This window comes from Thalassophryne amazonica, chromosome 4, assembly GCF_902500255.1.
Source record: "Thalassophryne amazonica chromosome 4, fThaAma1.1, whole genome shotgun sequence".
NCBI classification, from domain to species: domain Eukaryota; kingdom Metazoa; phylum Chordata; class Actinopteri; order Batrachoidiformes; family Batrachoididae; genus Thalassophryne; species Thalassophryne amazonica.
The window spans coordinates 57,583,143-57,601,716 of NC_047106.1; the positions used below are offsets into that span (position 1 = coordinate 57,583,143).

At 39.7% G+C, this 18,574-nt stretch overlaps 1 protein-coding gene across 4 annotated transcripts in view; it reads right to left on the bottom strand.

Annotated features, from left to right (window-relative positions):
- Nucleotides 1-18,574, bottom strand: part of git1 (G protein-coupled receptor kinase interacting ArfGAP 1) — a 79,529-nt gene that overhangs the window by 52,279 nt on the left and 8,676 nt on the right. For 3 of the 4 annotated variants that reach the window (XM_034167935.1, XM_034167933.1, XM_034167936.1), the window contains exons 2-10: nucleotides 17,107-17,240; nucleotides 16,413-16,525; nucleotides 11,365-11,470; nucleotides 10,978-11,064; nucleotides 10,726-10,856; nucleotides 10,450-10,544; nucleotides 10,254-10,296; nucleotides 7,103-7,129; nucleotides 4,374-4,422 (exon numbers count right to left, since the gene is read on the bottom strand). In XM_034167935.1, the coding sequence (XP_034023826.1) occupies nucleotides 4,374-4,422; nucleotides 7,103-7,129; nucleotides 10,254-10,296; nucleotides 10,450-10,544; nucleotides 10,726-10,856; nucleotides 10,978-11,064; nucleotides 11,365-11,470; nucleotides 16,413-16,525; nucleotides 17,107-17,240 (785 nt within the window). The remainder of the gene's footprint in view (nucleotides 1-4,373; nucleotides 4,423-7,102; nucleotides 7,130-10,253; nucleotides 10,297-10,449; nucleotides 10,545-10,725; nucleotides 10,857-10,977; nucleotides 11,065-11,364; nucleotides 11,471-16,412; nucleotides 16,526-17,106; nucleotides 17,241-18,574) is intronic. The other variant, XM_034167934.1, reaches the window with a different exon arrangement.

The following is an 18,574-nucleotide window of genomic DNA, read 5'->3' on the forward strand; positions in this document are numbered from 1 at the left end:
TCAACAGGTGGACGCCGCAGGCTCGGTTATGCCTTCCACAATGGATCTGATGTTGGCTATCCAGACATTTAAGAAAGAATTTCACGAAGAAATGAGCGGAGTTATGTCGGCAATCCAAAACGCTCAATCTGATATCCAACAGTGCGGAGGACGTATCACCGAGGCAGAGACACGAATTTCCAGTGCTGAAGACGAAATAGAAGCACTGAAAAGTGAAGTGCAGAGTTTAAGGAAGAAATCTTCAAGCCTGACCACTAAGTTGGAAGACCTGGAAGCAAGAAGTCGACGTTCTAATATCCGAATACTAGGGCTGCCAGAAAAGGAAGAAAACGGTACAGAATTATGCTCCTTTATGGAAAAATGGATAGCGGACATCTTGAAGATTAGTCCCCTAGTCCTAGAGAGGGGGCACCGGATCAAAACAAACAAGCCCCCAGTCTCCTCTCCGAGGACCGTGATCGTAAAGTGTTTAAACTACAGAGATCGAGAGAAGATTATGACCGCAGCAAGAATGCAGAAAGAGCTAACATTCAAAGGCAATAGGATGATTCATTCCGGACTTGCCAACTGAGATATACCAACAGCAAAGAAAATACGACTGAGTGAGGAAGAAGCTGCGTGAGAGAGGGCTGTCCAAACACCGGATCATCTACCCTGCGAGGCTGCTGCTGACCAATGAGGAGCGCACACATGTTTGACAGTCCTGCCGAAGTGGATGACTTCATAAAGAAGATGGAGAGACCAGATGAGTAACCGGTATCACTGATGGCACCGTTATGTTGTAACATATCTTTGTTACTGTGGGACATGTTTGTTTCTTTTTGAGGTTTTTCTTTTTTGTATTTTAAACATGCCTATAGTTGACAATTTCATTTGTGCCAAAAGTACAGGTGTTAAATATAATCATGAGGTGGATTTTACTTTTTACGTTTTTCTTTGTTTACAAGCAACTGTAGCAAGAAAGTAGAAGAATAGTTCCTCATAGTAGTGTGGACCTGTTCCAGATGAGCACTGGAAGTATTTCAGGAGTTCGGGGGTACCTGTATGTTCTTATACAGGCCTGGGAATGGGGAGGGCCGCTCTCTCTTTTTGGTTTTCTATGTATTTGGGATAACGTTATAGAGAATTTGATTCTTTTTGTTTCTGTAAAAATCCTTTTGTTAATTGAGCTTATTGATGGATAGGGTATGACTGATGTCCTTATAGACTGTATTTCTTGGAATTGTAGAGGTATACGCAAATTGGTAAAGATAAAACAAGTTATGAGTAGGATAAAGCACTTGAAAGGTAAAATTGTGTTTATGCAAGAAACACACACATTAGCTTCTGAAATGGTTAGGATAAAAAGGACCGTTACTTTATTGACAGACCTCGTAGTTGATAAAACTTGGATAAAGTTACCTGCACCAGTGCAAGTGCAGTATAACATTACGTGCACCGCTCGAATAATACATGCACAAACTAGCACATGCACGTACCATTTCGAGCCCTGCATCCCCTAATGGTATTCTTGAGTTTTACCATAACTTAAGAAATTCCCCTTTAAAGACACCATCATTTATTTTAGTATGATGCCCATGTTTTTCATATCAAAATGTTTCTGAAGCTTTCTGAATGTGAGACATATTTGTCTAGAACACAGTGTAAAAGACATGATTTATTAATAGAATTATAATGAAAAGTTAACAAGGATGCAGGAAAAGTCATTAAGGCTCTAAGAGTTAAAGAGGTTGTCCCAGAATGATTTCCCTACATGCACGCTGTCATTGTGACACATTAAGGAAGAGCTGCACAGACACAGGTTAAAACAAGAAGATGTCAAGCTCAGCAGTAATCTGAGCTGTAATTTCCATTTTACTCATTATTTCATTTTAACACCAATAAGCTAACACAACTCTTCCACATCCACTGTGTTGGAATGTATGAATTCGGTCCCATAAAATATATACAACTGATACACATGTATTTGAGTCGCTACAATTTTGTGGGCATTAGGAGCCTGGGTTAAAAAAAACCTATAGAAAAAAGACAGTGTGGAAATCACAGCAAGGTGACAAGGTGTGGAGGCTCTTCATTCTCTGAGCAAGGCTCTAGGTCTAGGACCCATCCTTGAATGTAGTGACGAGCTGTCTGCTGAAGACTACGTCATCATCTCAGACGTGAAGCCTGTCATTCAGTTATTCTGTAAAAACATCCTCCAGGTAAAGGAGAATGACACAGACCTCATGGAGACAATCAATAAGTCAGCATTAGACGACACGAACAGCAAATATGATGACATTGTTACTGAGGAACTGGTCAATTTGGCAAGTCCACCTGATCCATGCTTTCACACTGAATAAATGAGTGAAAGTGAGAGCAACCAGAGCATCTAATGATGTGGAATCCCTTCTATTAGAGCAGATTTGCACAGCTGAATCTAAGGCCCTCTTGAAACAGCAAAAGACACCCAAATGACCCAAGGTGGCTCCAAAGAAAACTTTTTCAAGGGTACAGCAAGAGAGAAAGCTGGTGTGTCAGATAGATACAGATACTTGAACTGTCTACCAGCAGACAGTGAGAGTGATCACCTCCCGTGGTGGAAAAATACATGAACTTTCTTCAAATCAGTTGTTTAGCCAAGAAATACTGACACATTCCTGCTACCAGTGCTGCCTCTGAGAGAATGGTGGTGTTCTTGACAAAGAATCTAAAGCTCTGTCATGTGTCTGCCAGTTGGATGTGTAGTAAAATGTTTATTTCTACACTTCCAGCACAGACATTAAAACTTACCTCATTTTATATTATACAGGGCTGTGAAATGAAAATTGTGAAATCCGAGGAAAATGTGCAGGGGGTCCCCACAGGGCCCCAGAATTAATTTTTTATCTAATGATACTTTTTCCAGCATCTCCTGGAAGAACAAATCTCAAAATTAGTGGATATTTAAATGATCCTATATTCAACCTTTTATTTGACCTGTCAATGATGATGTTGAAATAACAGAATATAACATGGAAGTAGGACCTGGAATGATTTTCCTTTTAACTGTAAACCAAATTTTGCATTAATTCAGAACAATTAAACTACATCAAATTGATGAAGACTAAAAAGACTGTTACAGCATTTCAAAAACCACAGCTAAAGCTTGTAGAATTTTTGGAAAATCATGGTAAAATATCAATAACATTCCTTATAATAAAAAGTCACATTCTTTTGTAAATTCATGCAGCCTAAATCCATTCAAAGCCACAATGTCTTTTACAATGAAAGAAAGTCTAGATCAGTGAAAACAAGTCACATAATCTTGTCTAAAATCCTGTTTGAACAGCAGAATGTTCATTTTCCAAGGAGAGAAAAATTCTTACCATGTTTTCCTGAGAGGGCACAGTTCACTTTTCCCGTTTCTTTTATCTTTTAGGTGTGTTGATGAAGCCAGCGACAATTCCACAGATTCTTGTCCTTATGAGACTTTTTCAAACAGTCTTTCTCACCATCTTCTCTCTGTGCGACGTCAGTCCGTGACACAGACATGCTGCACAAATCTTCTTTTAAAAACTTGAAAGCTCTAAAAGTTTGGGATGTCCTCATGCTAAGTTTAGCTTAAGCATCGCACAGGAGCCACACAGCGCCGCAGCAACCAACCAGTCCTGCTTTACGACAACTGTTGTAACAGCTACGCTTTGAGTGGCATTTTTCCTGCGCGAAACTCCGCGGATCCGAGGAAACTTATTTGTATCTGTAACACACAGATCAGTGTCCGTGGATTTATAAAACTTACACGATGTCGTAAAAAAAAGAGCTTTGCGATAAGCATTTTAAAAACTCAGTGATGTTCACGATTAAAGAGTACATCACTAACACCCCTCCACCTCCCATGATGAAGTCCGCAGAATCAGCCCTGATTATATCCATTTTATGTTTACACAAGAAATTAGAGACAACACACAGGTCCATCACTGAAATTCTACCTTATTTGATGGTTATCTAAAAAGATGCAAGGTAACTTATTTAAGCTTTAACATCATTTTGAGAAGAGGTGAATGTGTACATTCTGACTGAAGGTTTATTTGCATTTGTACTTCAAAGCTGAGGTCAAGTTTAATAGGTGACCATATTGTGCTGGCTCCTACAGAGTGACAGGGTTAGGTTACTTTAGCTATTGTTAAACTAAAATGTGAAGCAGTTGTGTTAAATTTTTATTTCAGATTTCCAGGAAAAAAAAAAACACTACCTAGGCTAGTTATCCTTACAGGTGCCTTTGAACCGAGGACCTTCTCATTGTGAGGCAAGCATATAAACTACTTGTGCCACTGTACTGTGAACACGTACAACAACATCAAAATAACAAATAACTGCTTTTTGACTTAAGCTTTCTTTTCAAGCCAACTCACCGCTTGGAGCTTCTTTTTGGCGGCCTTTGCCAGTTCTGAGAGATCCAAACTACAAAACACAAATGACAACAATCAGACAGGCACTACAGAGATACAGGAATAAGGACACAGTGGGGATGGAGGACGGGAGTGATGGGGACAGCAAGAGCTGAGGTGGTATGACTATCAGGCTACAGACAGCGGGCAGGGAGACTAAACATTTGGGATAGAATGACAGGGCTTCTATAGGACTGCAATTGATTATTATTTGTATTACCTTTCAGACTTTTAATAATTTCCGTAATGAATAGTACTGGTTAATTTATGTATAAAATATTAGGCAATAATGAAACCTGTCTGTCACAGTATGGTTAAGTTGTGACATTCTGTCCAACCACCTGTCAGATTTAAATCTGATATGACTGACATTATGGTATGCATTTTTCTTTTACCTTCCAGTGCTTAAATTAATCATCACAGACACAAGGGGAAGATTGAAAAATGTCAATATTTGCTAAAGATTAAATTATATAATTCATATCCGAGCTTCATATGCATATTTATATGCCGTTACATTATTTGCCTGTGCTTTGGTATGATTTTCACTGTGATTAGCAGGAAAAATACAGGAGTTTGTCAGTGTGTGGGTGCACCAAATGTTCATAATAACTCCCTAAAAACAACTGCATATTCAGCAACATTCTGGGATATGATAGATACAAGTGAGGACCAGTGAACCTCCTAATTTGGACCAAGACAGCATCAGTTATCATGCAAAATGACTGTAAATGCCCATCCATTTATACAAGTCTGTCACCAGAGTAGTGAGAATCTGCATAGTTAAATTGCAGTCATACCTGAGAACCTATACAGCTACGACAATCTTTCACCCTACATTTCTGCTGCAAACGCCTCCATGTTACTTACAAGTTTGCATATTATGTCATCAAAAGGTGAAGTTATTTGCTTCCCAACACTGCAAGCGTAAAATTTTAATTTTTCTGAACTGTTAATACATTTCCTTTGTCTTGAACTGGCCACATGCCAGCATTATCGATCCATCCATCCATTTTTATACCTGCTTACTCCAATTATGGGTCACAGGGAGCTGGACCCTATCCCAGCAGTCACAGGTCGTAAGGGGGGGGTACACTCTGGACAGGAGACCAGTCTGCCACAAGGCCACATATAGACAAGGCAAATGCATTCATACCTGCATGCGCACCGACGGACAATTTAAAGTTTTCAAGTCACCTAACCTGTATGTGTTTGGATGTGGGAAGAAGCCTGAGCACCCGGACGGAACCCACGCAGACATGGGGAGAACATGCAAACTCCACACAAAGGTCACAGGTGGGAACAATCCCATGACCTTCTTGCTGTGAGGCAACAGCGCTAACCACTAAGCCACCGTGCCAGCATTATGTCAGATAAAATGTCCATGAAGACAGCTCGCAGCCTTCATGTTCATTGCAGGAAACCAATAGCCACGAAGGCCAATGCAACTTATAAAGTGCTGAAGATGAAAGGTTGGTTACCTTAAAAAAGTAAAAAAAAAAAAAAAATCATGCAGTTCTTTGGTTGAATTAAGGCCTTTCTTGGAGCACAGGTTTAACCAGACCAATTTAAAAAATAGAGATTTAGCTATGTGACACTATTCTTTTGCAACAAGTAAAATTTTGACATTTGTAGTATATGCAAATGAACCAATACATATGCAAATGAACCAATACATTTCTCGGAAATGTATTGGTTCCTATCATCTTCATTCTGCCGACCGTTTTTTATTGTCAGTTCCAAAGGTCCGGTCAGAGCTGGGAAAGAAGGGCTTTCAGTTTGCTGCACCCTCTGCATGGAACCTTTTACTGAGGGAGCTGGTCTCCTTAGAATCTTTTAAATGACAGAGATGCTGGCACATTGACGTAGTTGTTTTAACTGATTTTTTTTAATTATATTGTAAAAATGTGTTGTTTTTTACCTTTTATACTGAAACTTTTCCATTGGCTGGTAATTGTTTATTCTGTATGTGTGGTGGAATGCTGAAATTGACACGTAACCTTGCTGCCTGTCTTGGCCAGGACGCTCTTGTAAAAGAGATTTTTAATCTCAATGAGTCTCTTTTCCTGGTTAAATAAAGGTTTGATATGCAGCTTTGGCTACAGTTGTACAAAATCCTTGCTGCGGGGTTGTGGGGACATGTAGTCATGCCATTTTAAAAAAAGCTGATAAATAATCAAATAATAACCACGTGCTTATCAGATTTTTTTTTTTCCACAGCAGAAATTTTCTCTCTCTCTCTCTCAGCTAAATTCAAAACTGGCCAGATATGAGTTTGTCCTCATTAGGCGCCTTTTAAAAGTTGCCGAGTTACAAGACGACAGCACTCTTCTGGCGTTACTGTGTTACACTGAATGGGGTGGACTCATTTACCATAGATCTATTTATTCATTCATTGCATTTTACACGGCATATGCTTAGGCTTGTCCAAAGCCTTGGAAGAAATAGTTAATGTGAGTTTTGAATATCTGAAAATTAAAGAAGCTGTCTGGTGTTACAACTAACTTTTGTAGCTGTATTTTCCAGCAGTAAGACAGAGACCCATTATTCTCCTCATTCTCAAACTGAGGAAGGTGAAGAAGGCTTGATCTGGTAGACAAGACCGAAGACTACAAGAGAGCAAGTCAGCACAGACAGGGGCATGAAATGAAGAAAAACTATAGGGAACAAAAGAAAAAGGAAAGTACAGATACCTCTGAGTCGGGCACTTAGGACGAGCTCTGGCTCCACCAAGCGCAGCAAAATAGAGAAAACAGAAAACGAGTGAGAAGAATGAAACAGAAAGAGGGATAGAGAAAGCTACATCAAACAACTTTATTATCCAGAGATACGGTGCATCCACAAAGTATTCACGGCGCTTCACTTTTTCCGCATTTTGTTATATTACAGCCTTATTATAAAATGGGGTAAATAAATTTTTCCCCTCAAAATTATACTCACAACACCCCATAATGACAACATGAAAAAAATTTAAATTTTTGCAAAATTCAAAAAACGAAAGAAATCACGTGTACGTAAGTATTCACACCCTTTGCTCAATACTTTGTTGATGTACCTTTGGCAGCAATTACAGCCTCAATTCTTCTTGAACATGATGCCACAAGCTTAGTGCACCTAGCTTTGGCTCTATCAGGTTGGATAGGGAGTGTCAGTGCACAGCCATTTTTAGGTTTCTCTAGATGTTCAATGGGATTCAGGTCTGGGCTCTGGCTGAGCCACTCAAGGACATTCACAGAGTTGTCCTGAAGCCACTCCAATGATATCTTGACTGTGTGCTTAGAGTAATTTTACTGCTTAAAGATGAATAGTCACCCCAGTCTGAAGTCAAGAGCGCGCTGGAGCAGGTTTTCATCCAGGATGCCTCTGTCCATTGATGCATTCATCTTTCCCTCAATCCTGACTAGTCTCACAGTTCCTGTCACTGAAAAACATCCCCACAGCATAATGCTGCCACAATCATGCTTCACTGTAGGGATGGTGCCAAACATAACACCTGACATTCACATCAAATATTTCAAGCTTCGTCTCATCAGACCAAAGAATTTTGTTTCTCATGGTCTGAGAGTCCTTCAGGTGCCTTTTGGCAAACTCGGACAGGTTGCCATGTGCCTTTTAATGAGCAGTACTTTCCACCTGGCCACTCTACCATACAGGCCTGATTGCTGGATTGTTGCAGAGATGGTTGTCCTTCTGGAAGGTTCTCCTCTCTCCACAGAGGAATGCTGGAGCTCTGACAGAGTGACCATCAGGTTCTTCGTCAGCTCTGACTAAGGCCCTTCTCCCCTGATCGCTCAGTGTAGATGGGCGGCCAGCTCTAGGAAGAGTCCTCATGGATCTCAACTTCTTCCATTTACAGATTGAGGCCACTGTGCTCATTGGGACCTTCAAAGCAGCAGATATGTTTCTGTACCCTTCCCCAGATTTGTGTCTTGAGACAATCCTGTCACAGAGGTCTACAGACAATTCCTTTGACTTTCTGCTTGGTTTGTACTCTGACATGTACTGTCAACTGTGGGACCTTATATGTAGACAGGTGTGTGTCTTTACAAATCATGTCCAATCAACTGAATTTACCTGAGGTGGACTCCAATTAAGCTGTAGAAACATCAAGGGTGATCAGTTGAAACAGGATGAAGCCAAGCTCAGTTTTTAGCTTCATGGCAATGGCTGTGAATACCTATAGTGATGTCATTTCTTTGTTTTTTTGTTTTATAAATTTGCAAACGCCTCAAAGAAAGAACATTTGTGAGGGAAAAAATGAATTTCATCCATTTTGGAATAAAGTTGTAACATAACAAAATATAGAAAAAGTGAAGCACTGTGAATACTTTCTGGATCCACCGTACCATTCACTAGAACAGAACAGAGTGCAAGTGGGGTTAGATGGTCAGCCCAAAAGTAAGACCTACTTAAATAAAATAAAAAAAACCTTGGTTTAGATGGCAATTACTTTCAAAAGGTGTACATTTTTTAACTAGAGCTGCCACAAATGACTATTTTGACAGTTGACTAGTCAATGATTATTTTTGTGATTAGTCAACTCGTCGGATCATACGTAAATTGCAGCTTATCACATTTTATTGATATCATTATCGATTCCACTTATTAATCCGATTCCTTATTGATTCCCTTATGGATACCTCCTGTGAATTTTCTGTGTGCTACAAGTAGACTTTACAGGTTTTCAATGTCAACAACATTTTATTGAGTCTTAAAGTAAATAAATATGAAATTGGTCACTGGATCCTTGATCTCTGGACATAAATAAACTCTACATGGTGGATCCTTGATCTCTGGACACAGATAGAAAAAAATCTGTAGTTTCTGTGAAAAGCAGTTCCTTTCAGACATTAATGGCATGGATGTCAATCCATACTTAAAAAAAAAAAAACAAAAAAACAAACAATTTTGATCGACTGCAGTTTATTGTTTTCATTACGTTTGGAAAGAGGTGGATTTAAACGGCAATTTACTTTGAAGTTATTAATTCCGAGCAGACTATTTTTCCTAACTTGACTTGGTGGCACAGTGTTTGGACCAACGGAAGGAGGACGATTCTCATTTCTTTCTCACAACAAGACAGGAGTCCCAGTTAGTCACTTTAATCCCCAAAAAAGTGGCTCATGATTGACATATTTTAATGGCTTTGAGAGGGAATAAGAAGCGGAGTTGCCCATTCCAAAGAGGACTGAAGCAAAGAGCCAACGAAGCAGCGGATCGAAGCACTGCTTCATTGGTTCAAGGTTCAAAGCAAATGACTCGTCGACTACTAAATTAGTTGTCGGCAGTGTCAACAGTTGACGTAGTCGTGACTAGTCAACTAATCGCGACAGCCCTATGTTGAACAACTACGTTTAATGAAGTCAAACACTGAGTTACTGCTCAGATTGTGAAATAAATCTGAGCCAACTGATGCTGAATTTGATTACTGAAGTATGATGATGTACTTGATAATGATCAACAGCTCAGCAATAACACGTCAATCACAGATGAAGCATGTCACTCAAGTGATCTACAACTGCGTGGACTGGAACTCTTTATACAGAGTTCCTTGAGTTCAATGTTAAAAACTGACTGCTTCGCTGTCCATGAACGATTTTGAGGTGGGATGATATAAACTGTGGCACCACCATTTGGCAAAACTATAAAATCCATCAAAATCAATTATTCTATACAAAAGGGATATAATTTACTACAAAGAAGCAGTTGTCAAAGTATAGTAAGCAAGATGTTCAGGTATACAACACTCAGCTGAGACAGACCAAAGATCCTTCATGCAACCGAGCCATACATGCCACAGCAAATCAAAAGGGGCTGAACGCTAACCAATAATGTACCTCATACCTGTCTGCCATTTGTGGAATGATGTAATGACCATTCTTGTGATCTGAGGAGAGACGAGGATTTACATATAGAAACTGTAGTTGGAACCCCACAAAGAACAATGAAGTAGAGACTCTCTGAACGTGGATAACAACAACACGTCACAATGATGCGAAATGTCTTTCTACACTACACATGAATGAGTGTTGTTAATTACCTGGGCGTCGACCGCACAGGTAGAAGGCTAGTCTGTCTGTCAGCTCATACTGACACTCCACCAGTCGCTCTGCTAACTCTATATGGCCTGCCTGTCTGGAATATAAAAACCACACACTTTTCAATGAATATAAACTACTTTAATTTATTCTTTTTTTCTTTTATTCTTTGTGTGTATGTTTTTCCTTTTATAAATGTTTGGTTTTCATTTTCTAACTATTCTCCCAAGGCATTTTCAAAGGTCATGCAAACAGAGTTCAAAATGACTGTGCTGTACCTAGCGTAGTCTATTGGCGTGCGCCCGTTTACGTCTGGGGCTCCAGGATCGGCGCCATACACCACAAGCAGCTCGGCCTGTAGAATCTGACCTGCCTTGGCTGCTACATGGAGCGGAGTTGTGCCTTTCTCCTGAGGTAAAGTGCAAACACAGAGTAACGCATTCAGAGTTTGACACATAGTGTGAGAAAAACAACAGAAGAGTGTGGCTCATTACTAGACAGAGCAAGGTAGCAAGCAGTTTTTTCCTGACCGGATGGAAGAAGTTGGCCTGAGCGCCAAGGGACAGCAGCCGCAGACATGTCTCTAAACTTCCCGTCCGAACACTTGAGTGGAGTTGCTGAAAAGAAACAAAGGGGGCAGTGTGGTTAAAAAGAAAATACTGGGAAGATGAAAGAGGAAAAACATAAACAAGACGGCTGCAATTATTAGCCCAGTGGAGTGCCACATCCTCAGAAATAATGACTGCATCCTGATGTCTCCTTCAGGTTACTTCCAACATGGGTTGTAATCAGTGTCACTGTCATCGGTTTGTTTGCGTGTGTGTAAGGCAGCCCACAAAATTATGTTTACACATACAGTTTGACAGCATGGGTCCTTCCATACAGGCTAATTCAATTGTACCATAATAAGCCCTCACCTTGCTGAGGTCCTTGGTTGTGACACCATCATCATCGCGGCAGGGCAACTTGTGCACAAAGGCCAGCATCTGATATTTGGCTCTAATAAACTCTGACTTAGTGGGACTGGACACAGAGAGAAAAGATAATGGTTAATAGCATGCAAAATGTCAAAGGGGGTGGGGAGGAACCCTTCAATACAGAATATCAGCGGCTGAGGTGCCAAATATTCCAATCATATTTTCCCAGAATACAAAAGCAAGTACAAAACTGCAAAGTGTTGAAATTTATGAATTATCTACTTTTATCAAAGTAATGATTTATAATACAACTAAAACAGTTCTGAATCTGATTGGCCTCATTGTTGATCTGAGCTTAATTTCATTCTTTCTTCTCTCGTGTTTGACAGAAATTACATTACAGGTATACTTAACTATACACAAAATGGAACCAGAGAAGAAAACAACAGGATTAAAGGAATATACAACTACTTTATTAACCAAACCTGAGAATGACTTTTTAAAATGTCTTGTTGAGCTCATTTCTTCTATAACAAAAAATCTAAGAAAGATAAAGCTACACAGGCAGAGGGAGACAGAGAGAGTGATAAAGATATATACTCGCGTTGGGAATCAGACCTGTGATACTCACTCAACCGCTTGGCCATTTTATCAAGCATACTCTAGCATTTAATGCATATATGGCGGACAACCTGACATAATGTAGGGTGTTGCTTCATACCGTAGGTGTGAGGCAATGGCCTGAGCAAAAGGAAACTTTTTCCCCGTTTCTGCAACTGACCTGCGGCACGTCAGACAGCAGACACAGCAGTTTTTGTTTGGCTGCAACACTTTTTTTGTGCCACACTCTTCTTGTTCTTCTCATCTTCTGTGACCAAAATCCAAATCACAGAAAACATCACTTTATTTTGGAGTGTGCATACACACACTTTATCTGTGTGTCTTTGTATATATGTGTGTGTGTGTGTGTGTGTGTGTTGGGGGGGGGGGGGGGGCGTTTACTTTGACTCTCTTGTAGCTGGCACAGCTGTCAACTGCGCCTCCTGTCTATCATTTAATAATGTACAAATGTAAGAATATGACCATCAGAAGTTCCTTTGGTATAATCCAGATCACAGACTGGATGCAAAAGTGATGGTTTACTTGTCTTATACTAAAGGTTTGCACCATCATATTTTTTTTAAATTCATGATTCAGAGATTACTTCTCACTGCGAGTTTAAAGGGCAACATTTCAGAAAATTTACTATAAAAAGCCAGAATATTTTTTTTATTAAAATTATTTATCTATCTATCTTGATGATATAAACATTCAAAACACATAAAACCTTAAAGGTGCATACACTTTTTCCACATCTCTGTACAAATAATGAATGTTTGAGTGCAATGGTAGAAATATTTGCATGAGTTCAAAATTGGAACATATATTCAACAAGGTGCCCGTTGAATGGTACATGACATTTTTCAACAAATTAAAATATTCATTCCACTGCATGAATGGAAATCTTTCATTATAGACCCTTGTCAAAAAAATATTCCAGTAGTTTAGGAACAATGTTTCTCAACGTTCAATTGCAAGGAGTTTAGGGATTCCATCAATTACAGTCCATAATATAGTCAGAAGATTCAGAGAATCTGGAGAACGTTCTACATGTAAGCGGCAAGGCCGAAAACCAACACTGAATGCCCATGACCTTCGATCCCTCAGGTGGCACTGCATTAAAAATCAACATCATTGTGTCAAGGATCTTACCGTGTGGGCTCAGGAACACTTCAGAAAACCATTGTCCGTTAACACAGTTCGTCACTACAAGTGGAAGTTACAACTCTACCATGCAAAGTGAAAGCCATACATCAACAACATCCAGAAACGCTGCCGACTTCTCTGGGCCCAAGCTCATTTGAAATGGACAGACGCAAAGTGGAAAAGTGTGCTGTGGTCTGATGAGTCCACATTTCAAATTGATTTTGGAAATCATGGACATAGTGTCCTCCGGACAAAAGAGGAAAAAGACAATCCAGACTGTTACCAGCGCAAAGTTCAAAAGCCAGCATCTGTGATGGTATGGGGGTGTGCTAGTGCCCATGGCATCTGTGATGGTACCATCAATGCAGAAAGGTACATCCAGGTTTTGGAGTAACACATGCTGCCATCCAAGCAACGTCTTTTTCAGGGACGTCGCTGCTTATTTCAGCAAGACAATGCCAAACCACATTCTGCACATGTTACAAGAGCATGGCTTCGTAGTAAAAGAATGCGGGTACTAGACTGGCCTTGAAAATGTGTGGCGCATTATGGAGTGCAAAATACGACAGAGACCCCAGATCAATCAAGAATGGGAAAGAATTCCACCTACAAAGCTTCAACAATTACTGTCTTCAGTTCCCAAACGCTTATTGAGTGTTGTTAGAAGGAAAGGTGGTGTAACACAGTGGTAAACATACCACTGTCCCAGCTTTTTTTGAAAGGTGTTGCAAGCATCCATTTCAAAATGAGCAAATATTTGCACAAAACAATGTTTATCAGTTTGAACATTAAATATCTTGTCTTTGTGGTGTATTCAATTGAAAATAGGTTGAAGAGGATTTGCAAATCATTTTATTCTGTTTTTATTTACATTTTACACAACGTCCCAACTTCATTGGAACTGTACTTAAAATTAGAGGTATTTCTTCTTGGAGAAAGAATCAGAGGGCAGCAAGACCCAGCAGTACAATCTACTCCCCAGGCAGTTCACTGACACACCACTGAGTTCAATGAGTGCTGCTGAGCTTAGCAGGCTATGTGGAGCACACATCTGCTTTCTTTAATCCAGCAAAAAACTGGAATAAGAACTTGTCCAATTCTTCATTTGCCAGTGCTTCAAAAGTCATTAAAGATGTCCCCTTAAACACAGCAAATGCTAGATTTAGCTTCCTCCTTCAGAGAAGCGTTTTTCGGAAAAGCTCATGGAGTACAAGACAGCAAAATGTATGGGACAAAAATGTACAATAATACCACAATGCATGGCACCTGGCATCACACATACAATCAAATGAATAATGAATGTGACGTGACATACAATGTACCAATCAAATGGCAAGAATGCATTAAGGTGTCATTCACACACACACATACGTGTGTGTACACACATACAGCAGGTAAATTAAGTATTAAATATGTTACAATTTTTCTCAGATATATTTCAAAAGGTTGCTACTGACATGAAATGTTCACCATATGTCAGTAACAACCTACTTAATGTGCACACACAACAAAATCAAACCATAGATCTCCAAAAATTTAAGCTAGGTGTAAAAATGACAGGAAAAAGTACTGAACACCTGAATAAAGGGAGGTGAAAAAAGACATGGAAAGCCAAGACACCATCTGAAATCTATCAGTAATGAGAAAGCAGTTCTCCCCTTGTGCAAATTAACATCAGCTATTTCTGTCCCAAATAATGGTGTCTAAAAAGATGTCTTATTATCACACAAGAAATATCTCATGGTGGGTAATATCTTTGCAACATTACTGTTGCAAAACATACTGATGGCATTTGGTTGCAAAAGGATTTCTAAACTGAATGTTTCAGTTTGTTGGGAGCATGATCTGAAAGTGGAAAGAACATCATTCCACCATAACGTGACCATGACCGGGCGCTCCTCACAAGATTACCGACAGAGGAGTGAAAGGAATTATTAGAAGAATTGTCCAAGAGCCAAGGACTGCTTCAGACCCGGAATGAGCAGATACATTTGCTTCCAAGAGAACAATAAGTAATACACTCACTTCACCACGCAAGACTTCATTGCTTAAGAAAAAGCAGGTTGAAGCTCATTTAAAGTTTGCTGCACAACATTTAGAGAAACCTGTGAAATACTGCAAGAATATAGTCTGGTCAGATGAGACCAAAACTGAAGTCTTTGGGTGCCACAATACATACCATTAATGGCACTGCACATCGTTCCAAAACCATAATACCAAGAGTGATGTTTGGAGGTGAGAACATCATGATGTGGGGCTGTTTTTCAGCATACGCACTGGAAATCTTCATATAATTGAAAGAATGAATAGAAAAATGTACCGAGACAAGTAATCCAGCCATCCACATCCTCGCTTTGCCATTGTTTACATGGCTTTGAAATGCCGGAACTCTGCTGGTGCCGCAGTGATTATGGGAAACATTAAAATACTGAATGGAAATACACTGCGATCGGACAGGACACTTTATCCGATGTAAGCGAAAATCTGTTATGCAACATCCGTTATATATGGTGTTTATTACATGGAAAACCATACAAAAACCTCTGGTTATACGATGACAGTTTAGGTGAGTTTTACTGTAAATGGGACTGAACAATAAATTTACCTCTCAAAGCTTTGATGATGAAGTCGCTTCCATCTTTACTTTATTTTCCCAACCTTTTTTTCTGTTCGGATCTGAAGTGAATCTGTACATCTTGATCCCATTTTGTGTTTATTTGTGCATCCAAATGCACAGCAACCCAGCATTTTCAGTGAATAAATAAATAAAATAGCTGGATTTACATGCGGCCAGCTTAACAGTGAACGGTATTTTGGCTCCAAGATGGCACCACGAGTCACGTGACCACTTTTTTTTTTTTTGGCTTGTCATGTCGCTACTCTCTGAATAAAGGGCCTCTATCACATGCCACCCTCCCCAGGTGGGGTGAGGGGGAAATTTTTATATCAGTGTTTAGTGATCCTGAAAACAACAAAACAACACAAGCAATAACACAGTGAAAAAGTCATGAACAAATCTATGCCAAATGCTTGACCTCATTACTACCAAATGCCATATTTAAAACACCAGCAAAAAACACCAGCAAAAAAAAACTGACACTAAAGACCATGATCAAGGAGCAAGTGAAAACTGAAGGGAATTAAGGATCAACTGGGTGCAGTTCTTCTGAACTTTTGAAAAATTGTATTATTTTCTGAAAAACTGCAGTACAAAACATTCTTATACGGCAGAGATAAACAAGTTACCACATCAGGCAAAATGTTTGATTGTGGCATTCGCAGCCCAATGACAGCATACTTACTGGACTTTGTCCTGGGGATTGGGTTTTCTACGACCGCTCTGCACCTGAGCTGGATCCAGGAGACTGTGTTCCCATATAGAGTTGGCTCCATTACTGGCCAATGTCTGAACCATCTGGAATGCACAGCAGTCATGCAGTCGGGGTACAACGCCAAGAAAGAAAATTACCACTGTCACATGCATATGCAGCAGAGTATAGCCACAACACATCTTAAATGCCACTGGAACACAAACTCCTTTAAACAACCCCTATACTTTCAAATGACTTAATTACAGTGGAAATTGCAGGGTTGAGAGGAAAAAAGAAAGCACTATGCAGTATTGTGTGTTCTGGAATATCCATCCTCACATAACCTGAACCTAGCCAAACTGCATTTTACAGAGTTTGAGACATATGGTCTTAGAGATATGCTTGAAACATTACCACATATAGCTCAATAAATTATCCACAAAGGGCTATATTTTCTATAGAAAAAAATAAATCAACCAACCAATGTGGATACAGGTTGGAAAGCATAGCCAGTCAGAGCGATAGTCAAAATTCTGTGTGGCACTGCTCCAGTCATGAAATACTGTTTTTGGCTTTAATTTTCCACATGTGCAGACTGAGACAACCATCCTGAATCCAGGCTCTCCTCTACCCAAGTAAGACTCCCTGCTTTCCTTTCTCTTAGCTCTTCATTCCTCAGGCTTACCTGCAGTAGCGCGGGAGGCCAACCACTGTGCCTCAGGTGCTTGACTATGGAGATGTGCCGGCCTAAGCTGCGGTGGACTGAACAGCACTCATCACAGATCAGGACCCCTCGGTTGATACTGGTCCAGCCCGGATCTTACAGAAAAACAGGGAATATATGCATATTCAGCATTACAAACTTACCAAACAAATTGTCAAGTTGTCTTCAGTGTTGTTTAAAAAATTCATTAATTAATTTTCATATTTTCCAGACTTTTCTTTTCTTTATACTTGTTTCGATGGACCTGTGTCATAATTCAAAAGCAATTTGTGCAACCCCTGGCAAAAATTATGGAATCACCGGCCTCGGAGGATGTTCATTCAGTTTTTTAATTTTGTAGAAAAAAAGCAGATCACACACATGACACAAAACTAAAGTCATTTCAAACGGCAACTTTCTGGCTTTAACAAACACTATAAGAAATCAAGAAAAAAAGATTGTGGCAGTCAGTAACGGTTACTTTTTTAGACCAAGCAGAGGGAAAAAAATATGGACTCACTCAATTCTGAGGAAAAAATTATGGAATCACCCTGTAAATTTTCATTCCCAAAACTAACACCTGCATCATATCAGATCTACTCATTAGTCTGCATCTAAAAAAGGAGTGATCACACCTTGGAGAGCTGTTGCACCAAGTGGACTGACATGAATCATGGCTCCAACATGAGAGATGTCAGTTGAAACAAAGGAGAGGATTATCAAACTCTTAAAAGAGAGTAAATCATCATGCAATGTTGCAAAAGATGCTGGTTGTTCACAGTCAGCTGTGTCTAAACTCAGGACCAAATACAAAAAATATGGGAAGGTTGTTAAAGGCAAACATACTGGTAGACCAAGGAAGACATCAAAGCGTCAAGACAGAAAACTTAAAGCAATATGTCTCAAAAATCCAAAAATGCACAACAAAACAAATGAGGAACGAATGGGAGGAAACTGGAGTCAACGTCTATGACTGAACTGTAAGAAACCGCCTAAGGAAATGGGATTTACATACAGAAAAGCTAAACGAAAGCCATCATTAACACCTAAACAGAATAAACAAGGTTACAATGGGCTAAGGAAAAGCAATCGTGGACTGTGGATGACTGGATGAAACTGATATTCAGTGATGAATCTCAAATCTGCATTGGGCAAGGTGATGATGCTGGAACTTTTGTTTGGTGCCGTTCCAATGAGATTTATAAAGATGACTGCCTGAAGAGAACATCTAAATTTCCACAGTCATTGATGATATGGGGCTGCATGTCAGGTAAAGGCACTGGGGAGATGGCTGTCATTACATCATCAATAAATGCACAAGTTTACGTTGATATTTTGGACAATTGAAAGGATGTTTGGGGATGATGAAATCATTTTTCAAGATGATAATGCATATTGCCATAGAGCAAAAACTGTGAAAACGTTCCTTGCAAAAAGACACATAGGATCA